We start from the raw sequence: 16,997 nt of genomic DNA, 5'->3' as shown, positions 1-16,997 counted from the left end.
CAAATTTGGAACGCATAAAGATTTTATATTGGTTCAGCCGGGATGTAGAATTAATTCCTAGCAAGCAAGCGACACCACTGTACTTATAACCAACTAATATTTAATTTTAGCATATAACAGTTACTGAAGTCAACAAGGAGAAAAAAGGAAATTGGGAAGTTATTGGAAAACGGTAAAAGAAGTTGAGAGGTCAAGCACCTGCGATCCCGCCAAAGAAGGAGGGTCTCAAATGGGAGGCTAACCAAAGAGATGGGAATTGTAATAGAAGTATGCGCGGAGAGATTTTTCAGGATCATGTATGTTTGAAAAAATCAAATAAGCTAATTCAAGAAAGGTCTCATTGCCGTTTAAGTTAAAATAAATAGATAAGTAAATACATAAACAAAGGGCACGCATTAAGCAGCGAGAACTGTTCTTCTTGTCTCTCTTTACCCCCTTGAGAGAGACGAGAAGAGACCAAAGAAGAATTAAGAAGATACATATCTTGTTGTTTTTGTGCATCATCATATATCGACCTTCACTTATATATACATAGGCACACATTTGTAGTAAAAGAGGAAAGATTCTGTTGGGAGATAAAGGAAGTAGAAAGAGTAGAGATGTGGATGCACAGAAATAATTCAGGTGAGAAGAAGGAAGCAAAGAGTTGTGGACTGACGGCAGTGGCAATAGACAGAGATAAAGGCAGCCAAAATGCTATCAAATGGGCAATTGATAACATCTTGACAAAGGGCCAAACACTTGTTCTCATCCATGTCAAAATCAGATCAGCTTCACTTTCTCCCTCGCCGTCGCTTATTAGCCCGAGTAAGCCTTCCTGATACCAGCATTCCTTTTGTTTGTTTTGTCTCCTCAAATGAAGTCATAAGTTGCAGGACAAAGAAATTTGATTATGTATCTCTTGGTGCAGGGATGAACCAAATCTGTGATGTAAGTGGTGACGGTTCTCTAGTATGTAAAGACCCTGATCCCCAGACTAGGGAGATCTTCCTGCCTTTCCGTTGCTTTTGTACCCGAAAAGATGTTAGTTTTCTTCCGTAGCTTCCTTCAAAATCCAACCATCTCTTTCTCTTTCAAGTGTTATTTTGACAAAGCAAATTTGACAGATACAATGCAAAGATGTGGTGTTAGAAGACACAGACGTAGCAAAAGCATTAATTGAATACGTTTCTCAGACAGCAATTGAGACTTTGGTTGTTGGTGCCTCCAACAACAAAGGCTTCCTCAGGTAACCCGCCCCCCACTTTCCCATTTTAACTCTTGCTAAAGCCACAAGCACCATTTTTATCCATAATTATTACACATCATCTTCTTTAACTAAGGTTGTGAATAATTTTCTCCGTTAAAGTTCCCTGGAAAATTTCATAACCTTCAAAAGTTTGCCCACAGAAGATTCAAGACAACAGATGTTCCTGGGAATGTTTCAAAAGGGGCACCGGATTTTTGTACGGTGTATGTGATATCAAAAGGGAAGATATCATCAATGCGATCAGCCTCTCGTCCTGCCCCTGCAGTTTCCCCACTACGTAATCAAATTATCATTAGACCTCCTCAACCGGAGAGACCTGCTCCCCAGCCTCCTCCCATAAGAGGTAAGATACTACATTTTTCATGCCATCACTGTAAGAGGCAAACATTTTCCAAACATCAAAATATAATCCTCATCACCTGCAGTTCCAACTCCAACGGAAAGGCCACAAATGGAGCCACCGCGTAAATCCAATGATGACGCAGAGTTCTTCAGGTAATTTAATTGCCATCTTATATTACAGACAGACATAGGTTAGGTAGATCAAAGAGTCTAACAATGATGAGCTTAGCTGTTTAATTAATTCAATCTATCAATCAATCGTTTGAGTTACAGGTCGCCTTTTACTAGGAAACAGTTCAATGGCAAACAGGGTGGTGAACAACGCGCTGCACCCCCACATGATACAGATATATCGTTTGTGAGCTCTGGGAGGCCAAGTATTGACCGCATATTCCCAGCGTTCTTTGACAACATTGAAAATTCAGCAAACCGCACACCACCACGGCTCTCAAATTTGTCAGACATGGAAAGCAACAATAGTTTTGAGTCTATGCAGATTGGACGGAGGTCACTGGATATTGGCTCGCCAAGTGGATTCTCGTCAGCATCAGGGGAAAATGACAGATCATCTTCTGCATCTCAGGGATTGGTTAGCACTTCTAAAATTTTTCGTTTTCAGAAAGCAAGCTGAAACTTTTGAGTAATTTGCAGCTGACGATACAATTCACTTTCTTTTGGGATAACACAGGATGATGTGGAAGCTGAAATGAGGAGGCTAAGGCTGGAACTCAAACAAACAATGGAAATGTACAGTACTGCCTGTAAAGAAGCGCTCACTGCAAAGCAAAAGGTATAAAACAAATAAACGAAGTAACTTTTGTTCCATGTCTAATGTTTTCAATGCTATCTCTCACATGGGAAATGCAGGCTGAGGCAATGTTTGTTTATTGCAGGCGACAGAGCTCCAACGCTGGAAACTAGAAGAACAGCAGAGATTAGAAGAGGCAAGACTGGCTGAGGAAGCAGCAATGGCCATTGCAGAAAAGGAGAAAGTCAAGTCAAGGGCAGCCATTGAAGCAGCAGAAGCAGCTCAGAGAATTGCAGAGCTGGAATCACAAAAAAGAATCAGTGCAGAAATGAAAGCACTTAAAGAAGCAGAAGAGAAGAAAAAGGCACTTGATGCTTTGGCAAATTCAGATGTCAGGTACAGGAAGTACTCAATTGAGGAGATCGAAGCTGCAACCGAATTCTTCACAGATACTCGCAAGATTGGAGAAGGAGGTTATGGTCCGGTATACAAATGTTACTTGGACCATACTCCTGTTGCTATTAAGGTCTTGCGTCCAGATGCTGCTCAGGGAAGATCACAGTTTCAGCAAGAAGTACGTGCGTTTAGTTGACAGCTAAGATTTCGCATTTGACAGCCCAAGCTAAGCTATATATTTACACGATGATGATTTTGTTTGTTTCAGGTTGAGATACTGAGCTGCATAAGACACCCGAACATGGTTCTACTACTGGGAGCTTGTCCAGAGTATGGATGCTTGGTGTATGAGTTCATGGCCAACGGAAGCTTAGAAGATCGTCTTATGAGGCGTGGACAATCCCCACCCCTCTCTTGGCAACTTAGGTTCAAAATTGCAGCTGAAATAGGGACTGCATTGCTGTTCCTTCACCAGACTAAACCTGAACCCCTTGTGCATCGCGACCTTAAACCAGCAAACATATTGCTTGATCGCAACTTTGTCAGCAAGATTAGTGATGTTGGGCTGGCAAGGCTAGTCCCACCATCAGTGGCAGACAATGTAACGCAGTATCGAATGACGTCTACAGCTGGAACATTCTGTTATATTGATCCTGAGTATCAACAAACAGGCATGCTTGGTATTAAGTCTGATGTGTATTCACTTGGAATCATGTTTCTACAGATAATAACAGGAAAACCACCAATGGGGTTGACTCATCATGTAGAAAGGGCTATTGAGAAGGGGACTTTTGAAGAGATGCTTGATCCAACAGTCCCTGACTGGCCAGTTGAAGATGCATTGTCATTTGCTCAACTTGCACTCAAGTGTGCTGAGTTGAGGCGCAAGGACAGACCTGATCTTGGCAAAGTTGTGTTAGCAGAACTTAACAGACTCAGAGCACTTGCTGAAGAGACTGTGAATCCACCCTTGTTTGTTGGCGGCCAATCTCCCAACCACAGTCAAGTTTCTCTACAGCTAGTAAGTTCCCTACTTAAAACGATTGTATTTGTCAAGTAGTAGCTTTTTGTTTTCCCCCCTCCCCATGGTTGGTTTAATTTTAGTTGGCATGATTTCTATGATTAACATTGATGACCTTTTTTCTTTTCAATTCTTTTTTCAGGAATCGATGACGAGTAATCCTAACCTTCCGCAGTCTGACGCTAGCTCAAAAAACCTTTCGATGACTTAGAAGAAAATTTACTGATACAAAGCGAGAAGAAAGTTGCAGTTTTTGTAGATAACAAAAAGTTAGGTCCAGCAGAGAGAGGTTTTGCTGTCAGAACTTGTACAGAGTGTTGAGTATCAACATGGGTTCTCCTATCGAGATTCTTCTGCTCGCTTAATATTTTTTTCTTTTCTTCCATTTCCAAATTAGGTCAACAATACCAATTTTGTAATTGCCATCTTATGCGACAAATAAGATGACTACGCATGCTTAGGAAGAGGGCAAGTAATTGGAGAACTCGTACTTATTGACTATTCACATTGCCTCCACTTTATCGGTCATATTAGTATTCGAAAAATATATATCAAAATATATGTTTTACATTTATAAGAAAATGTAAGAAATATATATGTACCGATAAAATGGAAATAAATTACAACAAAATTGATTATCGCAATAATTGTACAAATCTAAAAAATTTCCCCAGATACCCAAATGCAATTGCTGGTAGATATTCTTCTCCAGTCAATCTATGAATCTGGCTGTGGCAGGGGGTTGCGTCGCCATGAACAATTGTTCATCTATAATAAGCAAAAATCATCAGAAAAGGTATGCTCTCTCCTCTTTACTAACTCTACATGGCCTCCAAAGCTTCCTCACGCTTTGGTTTGCCCTTAGGTCGGCCACACCGTCTTACATCTTTACCCGACAGAAACTCCAACGCCTTCTCAAGAGTGACGTCATTCGGCTTCATGTTCTGCTTTCATAATTCAAATAACAGAAGGCATTCAAAATGTTTGATTGCAAAATGTAACAGAGAATTGTAAAGCTTATTATTATTAGGGAAATTATCTACCGTCCACTCATTTTTTTCTAATTTTTTCAAAAATACACTATTTTTTTTTTTTTTTGCTGGAATCCACCCGAAGTTACATTTCTTTTAATTTTTCCACTTCCGTTTGAAAATCGTTAAGAAAATTAACGAAATATTGTTTAAATGACTTTTTTACCCTCAAATATAAAAGATAAATTATCCACCGACCACTTTTTAAATTTTTTTTTTCAAAAATACATAATTTTTAATTTTTTGGCTAAACTCCACTTGAAGTTATATTGTTTTGCACCTATCAACCACTGTGTCGTTGTAAAATGACAATTTTACCCTTATAATATCAGCAAAGTTCTTACGGTGTTATAACGAGAGTGGACCAATGAAAAAATGTTAACTTCAGGTGGAGTGCTGACAAAAAAAAAAGATTTGCGTATTTTTGAAAAAATTAGAAAAATGGGTGATTAGTGGATAATTTTCCTTATTATTATTTTCTTTAAATTTTACCTTGGGAACAGAGGCAATAGTGCGCCGATGTCGAACAGAAAATCCAGCCCTCGCAAGCCTTAACATTATGGGTTGACCATCCTTTGGGTGGTTCCCCTGAGACAGATACCATATATTAAGATCAAGAACAAGTCTAAAAACGCAACCATATATATCATTTTTATCGATTGACAATATACCAGATTCACAGGGTAACGCAGCAACTCCAAAGCATCTTCGAGAGTAATTGAGTCCACATCCTTAATCTGGAAAAGAATATTTTATTCAGTTTTAACCTGATGTTAACCAATTACAGTTAAAAGCATTGAATTATAAAATTTGCACAGCCAAACAGGCAAAACCAAGAGACACTGGTTTCAGACACATAGGCAAGCAAACATCAATACATCATGCGCATGTGAGTTGGCATAGATTGCTAGTTTGGTAAACCAGGAAAAATTGTTGCTTACATGGGAAACAGAAGCCCTTTTAGGCAAATATCCTGTCCTGTCTTCACCAAGCTGTACATAGAATCCATAAGGACCACTTTTAAGAAGAACCTGAAAGAGAAATTACTTCTTCAGTTTTAAGAAATCACCCCTTCCATAAGATTAAAACGACCATGACTTAAAAGCAAAACCTTTTCTTTTGAAGCCGGATGATGACCAATCAATTTTGGCTCGTCCACATTAGTGTTCCTTTGAAGAGTATCTTCTTCATCATCGTCACCATATAACGTCTTAGCAATATAACTGTAGGCCAAAAGGACAAACTCAAGTGTTAGCAGCAACCAAAAAAGCATATGATATTTCAACAATGAATCTTTGATAACACTACCATGACAACTTTTTAACAACAAATTAATATTATCGAACTCTGTATACAGTGTGCTTGCACCCTAGTGTAGCCCATATCATTGTATCACAATGAACACCAAATATGAAGAAAACTATAGCACACAGATAAAAGAATACGCATATCCGCACATACATGCATAGAGTGAGAGAGAAAATCAGCACCAAAATAATCAAAACTGGTTTTGGTGAAAAAACTAATATCGTATTAGTTGATACTTACTTGCATCTTGGATGTTGATTGCATCCTATGAAATAGCCTGCACCAAACCTACTTACTTTGAAAATCAAAGTGCCTTCCCCACAGCTGAAAGGAGTTGAATAAATGATTTAGCCAGAAATCCAAAAGTAAAGACAGTCAAAATAACTCTCGGAAGCAATATAAAAGATAACGATCTAAGCCAGCAATTCTGGACCAAAAGGAACTGAATAAATTGAAAATTGAAAATGCAAGTTTTACATATGAAATAGTAGAGGAAGAAAGATTTGTCTCTAGAGTCTCTTTCAGCTAAAGTACAGAGCATTCAGCAAGATATAGGAAGAAAAGACCATACAAGTGGAGCTTAGCAGAAATTAGGAACACATTGTCAAGGTTTAGTAATGGGTTGCAAGGATCTTTTAAAATAGTTTCTTAGACCAGCCTGAACAACCAAAAAAATATTCTTCGCAATTTCTAATTTTCCAAATTTAGCATTTGAATATCCCTCAATAGAATTGGCAAAAATTGCATACACTGGACAACTCCTGTTTTTATTGGGGAGAGAAGCAAACAAGGAATCCCCAAATGTTTTCTCCAACATCTTCTCCACCTGCAAGCATTTACCAATATTTATAATCTCTGAAATTCTGAAAGGAAAAAGTTCAGTAAAAGAGGACAAGACACTTTCAAGTACAACTTACTATAAAGAATCCAAATTTACCTGATGTATATGGAGAGATTGAGCACAGGTACAATATGAACTGAATCTTGACCAATAATCTACAAGCAGGCCTTTCCATTCAGTCAAGCCAGCAGAAACATTATCAAGCTGAAAGTAAAAGTAATAGACAGAAATCAGTCAACAACCACCATGAGAAAAGAAAGTAGCCCTCAGTTTAAAGGCTGAATAAACTTGGCCAATGGATATAAATGGGAATGCAAATTACACAGATAACAACAAAACCAGAATATTATCATAAAACAAGGCTACTCCATTGTAAAAATCAGGATGCTAGAGAAGTGAACAGCCAATAATTTGAAAGTAATTAACTGAAAAATATTATTTGTAAACAGCAGACAAACATTTAATGAATATACCTCAGTCTCCATATCAGCGGTAAAGCTGTAGTCTGTCACCTCTGAGAAATAGTGAGCGAGAAATGCTGACACCTAGAAATCATATAAAAAAATGAATATGTTATATGAATTTATCCGGCTACAAAGGCACTAAGTAAAATATGAGATGAGGATTTCATATAGAGATTGTTGGTCTACAAAAATAAAACAACCGCGAATGGTAATCTATGGAGTAGTTAAGACTGCTATGAAGGGAAAAACCAATTTTTTTTTTGGATATATAGATTAAATGACTGTCTCCATGAACAAACATAAAACTAAAAAGCCTTTAGCAAGGACGAAATCTATGTCCTGCCCTCCACTCCTCCAAGACCCTTTAAGCTAACCAGAACAATTGGCCCTACACTGCTGTTTGACAAGATCAACAAACATTGCTACAATGCCTCTTGAAATAGAAACTAGATTCTCGAAAGTGTTGGAAGATTTTCTTTGAAGGCAAACTGCTTCAAGAGTGATCTTCGCATTGAAGGTCTGAGACTCAAAAATGTCTACATTGTCTTTTGCACTAATGGCATTGATAAACTACATCAAATATGCAGCTATTCCATGCATTAACACAAGCAAGTTAAAATAATAGTGAATCTAAACATAGCATACATCCATGCAAACATCTACCATAAGGTCTTCTTTAGGGGCATTTTAACATATAAGGATGAAGTTAAATTGCCAATTCAATCCAAGGAAGTTAAAATAATAGTGAATCTAAACATACCATTCGGCCACGAAATTCAGGATACAATATGCGGCTTTTCACTGTTACATAATTTCTGTCCTACAGCCACAAAACAAAAGATGTCAGGATATACTGCCATGTCAAAGAAAAAACTGGAATATTGATGTGACCAAAAGAATTACCACAAACTCAAATAAAAACACATAATTTGGCCGCAAAACCTTAAAGTATCAAAATTATTAATTGGGAAATTATCACTGCACCACCTCTTTTTTGCCTTATGTTCATCCAACCACCAAAAAATTCTAACATGTTCTCTGCACCACCTTTTTTTTTTTAATTTGTATCAACTAGCCACTTTTTAACTAACACCGTTAAATAATTTAAATGAAATGACAATTTTACCCCCAAATAAATTAAAATACCATTTTATTTTACAAAAACTTTGAAAAATAAGAAAATTATAATTATAAAAATACCCCTAAATTTAATAAAAAATAAATCCCAAATAAAGGTGCTCAGTTGATTTTTATTTAATTTAGATTTTGCAAAATTTTAATAATTATTTTTATTAAAAAATTATAATTTTGCAAAATTTTAATAAAAATGACTGAATTTATTAAGTAAAAATTATAATTTTGCAAAATTTTATTAAAATAACTGAATTTATTTATAAAAAAATAAATCCCAAAATTTCAATAATTTAGGAGGTTTTTATTAAATCCCAAAATTTTGTAATTATTTTTATAATTATAATTTTTATTTAGATTTTTATTAAAAATAAAAATTTTAATTTTGGGATTTATTTTTTATTAAACCTAGGGTTATTTTTATAATTATAATTTTCTTATTTTTCAAAGTTTTTATAAAATAAAATAGTCTTTTAATTTATTTAGGGGTAAAATTGTCATTTCATTGAAACTATTTAACGGTGTTAGTTAAAAAATGGCTAGTTGATACAAATTTAAAAAAAAAGGTGGTGCAGAGAACATGTTAGAATTTTTTTGTGGTTAGATGAACATAAGACAAAAAAGAGGTGGTGCAGTGATAATTTCCCTTATTAAATATTGTTTTGAACCAAAAGGCAAAATCAACTTATTTGGCACACAAAAGCAAGCCTGAGCAATTAATGAACAGCCCAGTTCATTTACAGCCCTAAAATAATACCCACATACCTACAAATAAAAGTTACTATGACTAGTAAGTCATATTACTGTGAGTACTGATGTTCATCAATATGGAAATACAGAATCAATATCTGATCAATTTTACACCATTGTTTACCTGTAAAACTTTCAATGTGGATGCATAAGTTGAAGGTCTACCAATCCCAAGTTCTTCGAGCTTTTTAACCTGTAAAATGCAACAATAGGACAACTGAGAAAAAGGACAAAAGGGACGTAGTACAGAAGCGTCTAAACTTATCTCTCTCCTCCCTGTTTCAGGCAAACAAGACACTTATACAAGCATATGCACAAATGACAATGGATGATTCCGCCAGTCATATGATTAAAAACTGGAAACCTATGAGATATAAGTTCTTCAACAATTTTTACGTTCTTCCACAGAAGTGTTATGTGCTCTCTTACAGAAATTCGACTGACACAGATGAGAAGTCAAAAATTTCACAAGATCCATTTAATTGCAGGAGTACTTCTGCAATCAAGAGTGAATTGAAATTTTACATGCTTGGGCCATTGAGGTAATTAGCTGCCATTGAGGTAATTAGCTAAGAGTTTTAACATTTAAAAACTCAACTAGTTCTATTAAATTCTATCTACAAACTCTTCTTTTTTTTTTTGTAATTTTAACTTTTTCAAAAGCATGAATCTGAACTTATCATAATGAAAAATTCATTTAAGGCACCTTATGCACAGAAAAATATAAGTTACTTGTGATAAAGACAAAAACATTAATGTACCAATGAACCCTCTGAATAGCGTGCTGGAGGCTGGGTATGATGCTGCTTAAGTTCCACTTCTCCAAGATACAGTGGATCCCCTGTCTACACACCAATTAGAAATTAGAGACATTCAATATGAGAACCAAGAGCATTTATGAAACTGAAAAATAAGAGCAGTAAATTGTATGATTCAAGAAAGGTTTGTTAAGATAAAATAATAATATCTCTAAGTATTACCAAGTAAAAGAGGAGAAAGAAAAACGACATATGCAAAAGCACTCAGTTAGGAGATGGTACATTCAACCAAAGTGTACGGGCAGTAAAGGATATCATGAAAGTTAATGCATCAAAATGAAGTCAAAATATAAGCTATTTCAAGGGATGTAAATAATATATATATACACCAACATACATACATATGTACACAAAATTGGTACCTTCAATGAATTGAGAAATGCAAAGGCTTCATGCTGATCATTTTCTTCATTCTCCTTATATCTGATTGCTCCAGCATCAACATCCTAGATAACAACCTTAAATTAAACAAGCATAAACACAAGCACACAGACAAGATAGAGACGTCTCATGCAATCATGCACAAACTGCCAAATTAATCTAGATCATCAAAATGGTAACTACAATTCAACTGGCAATGTTAAAAGTGATGCCTTTGTACATCCTCAAAAAGACAAAAACTGATAAAAGAGTACAAATTAGGAAAATGTCCACCAAAAAAAAATAATAATAATAACGATATATGACTTCTTTTTCACGTTATTTTTTATTTTTCCGTGTTAGAAGTGATATAGTATTGTAAAATCAAAATTCTTGCCAAATATATAAACCCTTGATACATCAGTATTCAAGAGTCTCTAAGGCTCATTTGTTATTTCTTTTAACCAAAGGTTACCAGGGGAATATCACAAACTTACAAGATTTTAATTCAAGAAAAAAAAGTAAGCATAGATATTTCTTGTTTCTTCTTCAGAATATCAATATAACTTCTCTAACATCACTATACAATCAACATGAAATATCCCCAATACGTATGTTTGTGGGTAAGAACAGAGCATGAGGGTGTTAAAGCGCATCAACACTACACTTTTGAAAAGCATGCAAACAAGAATCCCCTATCCCAGAGGCTATCTTCTTGTTCTTCTACATTTTTCCACTAAGAAACAAGAAAAACAATTCAGGAAGCTATCGTCTTACAAAGCTATTTTGAATTTGAATAAGATATAAAAAGAATAACAATAGGAAATGGTTGTAATATTCACTACTATGTGTGATTCAAACTGAAGAAGAAAATATCAAGTTAGAGGACAAATAGCAGCTGCACAAACAAAGTGGGCCCACCGAATTAACACAAAATTACTGACTTCAGAGCATATATTATCATCTAAAGAGAGCACATCAACCCCTTTAGTCAAAATACTACGTGACGCAAGGTGACACAATCCTGGGAATGGAATGTAGAGTATACCTTGTAAGCTGCTTGGAATCCAAGAAACTCGACTCTAGAGCAAGAAGACCGGAAAACAATGGACTCATCAGCATTGCCAATGTCCACTTGTATCTGCTTGATACAAAGATTGTTAGTGATTGAAGGAGTGACTGCAATGATAAATCACATAGTGTACAAACAAGAAAATAAATTACAAATAACTAAAACATTAGAAAATAAGAGCATATAATATTCACAAATGGTAGTGCCGATATATGTGACTACCAAAATATAAAATAATAGAAACAAAATCATAAGTCCAAATGTGCAATCCAATTAAAACAAAAACTAATGATAAGGAATTTCCATATTAGAACACCAAGTAGAAGATATTCATGCCTAAGAGCATGGTTTTATTGGATTTGCCTAATAAAAAAGAAAAAAAGAAAAGAGCATTGCCATTTGATTGATCCCAAATTTCCAACAAGCGATAGTAATTATACAAGGCTGCTTTTCTGGTTGAATTTTTTCTCACCTATTTGAATATGACTACTAGTACCTAGCAATACTGCAAAAATTTACATTCTAACCTGCCCAACTGTAGCGGGTTGCATTTGACATGCCATTGTCCGGGACCAAATAAGTGAATATAACTTCAAACAATCTTCATCAAGTAATCCAGAGAGCATTGCTGAAAGCCAATTAGAAAAGAGAAAGGAAAAAAAAAGGATATCTTTAGTGTCATCAATTTGCTGTTGGAGTTCACTCAAGAAGCAGAACAAAAAAATTTAATTGCAAATTAACGAAAAATAGACTAGAAAGAAAGTTCCATGTAAGGTGTCAGGTAGCTCTCAAGGGCTATTTATTCACCAGGTAACCTCCGAATATCAGTGGGTCTAATAGCTTCATGGGCCTCTTGAGCATTCTTCACCTTCTTAAAATATTTGCGAGGACCTTCCTCTGGGGCATGATGTGACCCATACCTGCAGAGAATAAGTAGTGTTTTCAGATAAAACAAATAAAAGAAGAAGAAACTGTTGTAGAAAGAACCACAAAATTGCAGTTCTGCAAAATACAGATAATCGTGAGAAAATTAGACAAATAACTATGCCTTGATGATGCGTTACACATCACCTAAAGAATAATTAATGGGGCAAAACTGCCATATAATTGAAGAAATATATACATTCTGCTGCACAAGCACATAATATGAAAAAGAAGAACAAAAAGAGGTGAGCGTTTACAGATATTACCTTTCAAATATCAAGGAGCGTATTTCTTTAGCAGCCTCATCAGAGATCTGAAAGAAAAACCAAAAATTGAAGTATTTGAAATCCAAGAACAATAATTTACAATTACTGATGTTGGCTTCAACAAAACCAAGAAAAATTCTAGCAGCCCAAAAATTTCTTTATTTTGAAAATTTGGAGAAGAAAATTGTTCCCTCTCTTCCTGAATCATTTGTCTATTTCCATTTATATATCCTTCCATGGTTCAGCCAAATTGGCAAATCCTTATGTTAAAGTTCTTTATTTTCCCTCACATCAGTCAATTCCTGATTTTAGGGTACATATAAACTCATAATACCTGCATAAACTCACTCCCCTTTATGGACCGATTAATTCTGAAAGTTAAAATAAAGTGAATAAATGATGAAGAATAAGAAAAACAACAAACTCAAAAAGGTGAAAAGACAAGATATCTTTCGATATGGATGAGTCAAACAAAGAAAGTCCCCCATATATATATATATTTTTTAAAAAAACAAAAGGATAACTATTTTCAGATCTTGGAAAATGAGAACAACGTTATCTGCATAAAGACTGAGAAAAGCAGTAATGGCTACTTTTTTTAAAAAAAGGGAAAAGAACAACATAATCTGCATAAAGACGGAGAAAAGCAGTAATGGCTACTTTTAAAAGAAGTGAAAAGGAAAAAAAGGGTTACAATAAAGACTTTGCAGTCAATGAGCTCAACAGATGAAAAAATGAATCAAGAAACATTTACACATTCAGACTCCAAGATGATAAATAAAGTCACCTACAGAGATACTTACATGTAGTCCATCTGTTCTCATGTATGTTATCAGACCTGCTGCCGTCCCATCTGGTAACTGAACCCCCTCATAAAGTTTTTGTGCAAGCTGTGTTCATATAATAATACAAGTGCAACATTAAGGCAAAAGGGAGTACTGAATGTATGAAAGTATATAGAGCAAAACCAAAAAAGCTTCAACAGAAATTTAGAACTTAAAGAAACTAGTTATATTACAAGGTCCAGCTAGGCTAAACTAGAACAGAATGGGAGAAACTAGGGAGGAATTTTGCTCGAGTATACTACAAAGCATGTCCTTAAGCCGTCAACTGAAGCCAAAATCAGAAGAAAAATGGACGACTCACATTTGAGAAAAGTAATATTAAACAACTTGCTTAGAGAAGCAATCAAAGAACCGACAAGACAATGAAAATGAGAAAAAAAATAAAAAGAAAGATGAGAATGGCAATTTAAAATTACTAATATATAATACACATCATGGAAGCTGTGACTGAGACACAGACACAACTGACACTTTGAATTCTGCAGGATAACCATTATGAATTTTTTTTAAAAAAAAAAAAACTAGCAAGTAGAAATTCATTAAATCACCCAAACCTTCATAGTGTATGTTGCTGAAAAATTCAATTTGTTAGCAGCATCTTGCTGAAGGGTTGATGTTATATACGGTGTGGGATTTTTCCGTACCATGCTTCTTTTAGAGTTTTTGATCACTTGAAAATTCGCTGAATTAATTTTCTGTTCAATATCCTTTGCCTCTGTATGAGAACCAATTGAGAGCTGATTTAACCTTTTGGATTGAAAATGGGTCAAGTGTGCTGGAAAAGAAAAGGTATCCAAAGAATGTGATTCTTTTTTGTCCAACACAGCCTCAACAGTCCAATACTCCTGTGGTTTGAATTCATCAATCTCCATCTCTCTGTCACATATAAGAGACAGGGCGGCAGATTGGACTCGTCCAGCAGACTGGCAACCTGGCAATTTCCTCCATAATAATGGTGAGATGTTAAATCCAATCAAATAATCAAGAGCCCTTCGGGCAAGGTAAGCTTGAACCAAGTTTGCATCAATTTCTCTTGCAGCTTGCAGAGCAACTTTGATTGAAGCCTCAGTTATTTCATGAAAAACAACCCTTGCTACAGTAATATTTTCATGTAAAGCATCCTGTTGTTGCAACATCTCAACAATGTGCCACGCAATTGCCTCTCCTTCGCGATCAGGATCTGATGCAAGAATAAGATTTTCTGCTCTGAGGTCCAAGGCAAGCAGAATGAAAGAATTCAGAAAATGGCAAACAGAACTAAATGAAAGAATGGGCAACCTAAACAGATAAAGACAAAAGTGTAAACACACTACATTAGCGAACCTTAATCGGAAATGAGAGTAACCATATAAAATATCAACAAAAGATAATTCTTACCATTATAAAATGAACACCACGCAGAATCAAATAATTTTTTTTTTTTAATCCCCAGTAAACTCTACAGTCTCATAGAAGCACCACTTTAATTAACTAGAAATAACAGAAGGGACGGTAAACCATACCCACTCAGAGCAACCTTGATGCTTTTAAGATGTGTCCAAGCAGCAGATGGAACCTCCCACACCATACTGAAATCATCATCCGGCCGCACAGATCCGGACCTTGCTGCCAAGTCCCTCACATGCCCATAGCTGGGTAAGACTTCATACATATCACCAAGGTATCCCTGAATAACCTTTGCCTTTGTAACTGACTCGACCACCACAACAGATTTCCCACTTGGAGGATATAGCGGATTCTGTGTATTTTGTCCCCGAGGAACTATAACCATCTCTTCCGATGTTTGTCTCTGCAGGGATGCCTTAGTTGCCTTTGCAGATTTCTTCTTTCTACCACAGTTTCCACTGTTCTTCTTGGACTGCTGTTTTGTCAAAGCAGAACTAGCTAGCGGTTGCTCAAGTGTGTTCCCTGGTGAAGTCTTCTGAAAAAGCTACAATGTTTACCCCCAAACCAACAAAAAAAAAAAAGTAAAAGAAAATATATCCTGATTTCCCTAGAAAAATATGGACTGCTAACCTCTGAAGTCAGGTCTGCACATTGCTCACTTTTGCACTTCGAACTCTTAGCTTGAGAGACACTTTTACAACTTTTTCCCACAGAAGCCTGTTCTGAAGCAACAGTAGCAGAAAGTTGTTCCTTCTTTTTCTTGCTTCTTGACTGCTGCTGTTGTCTCGCACGAGGTTTAGAGTTTTGTTTAGTGTTGCTAACAGATGATCCCAGTTTTGCTCCCTCCACTCCATCTCCGACCAGCTGTTCACTTGTTGAATTCACCGCATTAACGTCCTCAGAGGCTGAGATACTGCTACTAGTAGCATTACTCTTACCTCGAGCAGACACTGCATTATTCCGCTTCCTATGTTTATTGAACCAGCTCTTGCCTCCGCCGCTGCCGCTTCTTGCATCACTAACACCTATTTTCTCAATTCCAATTTTTCCCCTTGATAGTTGAGAAAAGCACCTCTTAGAAAATGGTTCGCAATTAAGTGAACTAAATCTGATACCATTATCCAAAGGCATATAACAGAAACTACTTCTAGGTTTTAAGTGGGAATGGATACTAAGAGCACCTTTCGAACAATCAGTACGGCCACTAAAAAGAAAAAAATCGCATGCAACCTTTGGATAGCTAATTGTGATAGCAGAAGTAACCCTGCCCTTTCTGAATCTGAGGCCAGAGCCAATCAGCGGATACGGTGGTAGTTGAATGCCCTGGTGATTCCAAAATGCCCTGTGCTGCAACAGTAAATATATAATAAACACAATAATAAGATTATATGTGTGGGTTAATAATGTTGTATCAGTACCATTTAAGGGGATAGGTAGAAATAAAATTAGAGATAATACAACGTCGTATTGAGAAACAGGGAATTATAATTAATACGAATAGAAACGAAAAAAATGGTATGAACGAACGTACGGTGGCCATGAAAGGGCGGAGGACCACAGCTGAACGAGTTGAACTTGAAGTAGGTAAAGTTGAGGTTGTGGTTGCAGTCGCTAATGGTAATGAAAATAAGCTCCTCCTCATCGCCAATCTCATTTCACTGGCTTATCATCTTTTTCACTTTCAAAATAAGAAAAAGGTTTAATAGAGGAGAAGAGTCAGCATGGACTTGTAATGCCAATCGACGAGGGTTTTAGGGCAGGGTTTTTGCATTGGGTTTAAATTTAATCAACCGTCGAGTGTTCGGGTCCATTCGCCCCAAACGAATGAAAATGGCCCAACAAAATTTTGACAAGTATAGAAGAATAGTTTCAATTTCATAATCTTTCATTAAAATTTAAATTTTGGTCAAATGCCGACGACAGAGTCCACCATTTAGTTAATGACAAATGTTGGATTGCTTTGTCGTTCGATATCACAATCTCAATTCCTTATTTGAGCTGATTAAGATGTGAGTTCTTACTTACTAAAAAGATTACGAATGAGA

At 35.9% G+C, this 16,997-nt stretch overlaps 2 protein-coding genes across 3 annotated transcripts; one reads left to right on the top strand and one right to left on the bottom strand.

The window, feature by feature from the left end:
* Positions 1-114: 114 nt before the first annotated feature.
* On the top strand, positions 115-4,083 carry LOC102607372 (U-box domain-containing protein 52). Its single transcript, XM_052434739.1, has 10 exons — positions 115-807; positions 911-1,023; positions 1,107-1,228; positions 1,393-1,592; positions 1,675-1,744; positions 1,865-2,180; positions 2,280-2,381; positions 2,485-2,913; positions 3,004-3,756; positions 3,899-4,083. The coding sequence occupies exons 1-10, from the start codon at positions 600-602 to the stop codon at positions 3,965-3,967; spliced, it is 2,382 nt and encodes a 793-aa protein (XP_052290699.1). The 5' UTR covers positions 115-599; the 3' UTR covers positions 3,968-4,083.
* A 146-nt stretch (positions 4,084-4,229) lies between these two features.
* On the bottom strand, positions 4,230-16,786 carry LOC102624144 (uncharacterized). 2 transcript variants are annotated; one of them, XM_006483585.4, is made up of 22 exons: positions 16,484-16,786; positions 15,583-16,299; positions 15,069-15,487; positions 14,121-14,772; positions 13,525-13,611; positions 12,722-12,768; positions 12,339-12,451; positions 12,059-12,159; positions 11,508-11,600; positions 10,462-10,545; positions 10,043-10,126; positions 9,406-9,474; positions 8,161-8,220; positions 7,410-7,481; positions 7,033-7,140; positions 6,845-6,921; positions 6,336-6,419; positions 5,899-6,010; positions 5,729-5,818; positions 5,459-5,524; positions 5,280-5,375; positions 4,230-4,700 (listed from the first exon to the last, which is right to left on the bottom strand). In XM_006483585.4, exons 1-22 carry the CDS (start codon positions 16,604-16,606, stop codon positions 4,578-4,580), a joined length of 3,477 nt encoding a protein of 1,158 aa, XP_006483648.2. In that variant the 5' UTR covers positions 16,607-16,786; the 3' UTR covers positions 4,230-4,577. The 2 variants fall into 2 exon arrangements, with proteins under 2 accessions (XP_006483648.2, XP_052290682.1); XM_052434722.1 differs by having other exon boundaries at positions 15,069-15,484.
* Positions 16,787-16,997: the final 211 nt, after the last annotated feature.

The sequence above is a fragment of the Citrus sinensis genome, chromosome 1 (genome assembly GCF_022201045.2).
Source record: "Citrus sinensis cultivar Valencia sweet orange chromosome 1, DVS_A1.0, whole genome shotgun sequence".
Classification (NCBI taxonomy): domain Eukaryota; kingdom Viridiplantae; phylum Streptophyta; class Magnoliopsida; order Sapindales; family Rutaceae; genus Citrus; species Citrus sinensis.
The sequence above is the reverse complement of the archived record's forward strand: the minus strand, read 5'-3'. Positions and strand labels throughout refer to the sequence as shown.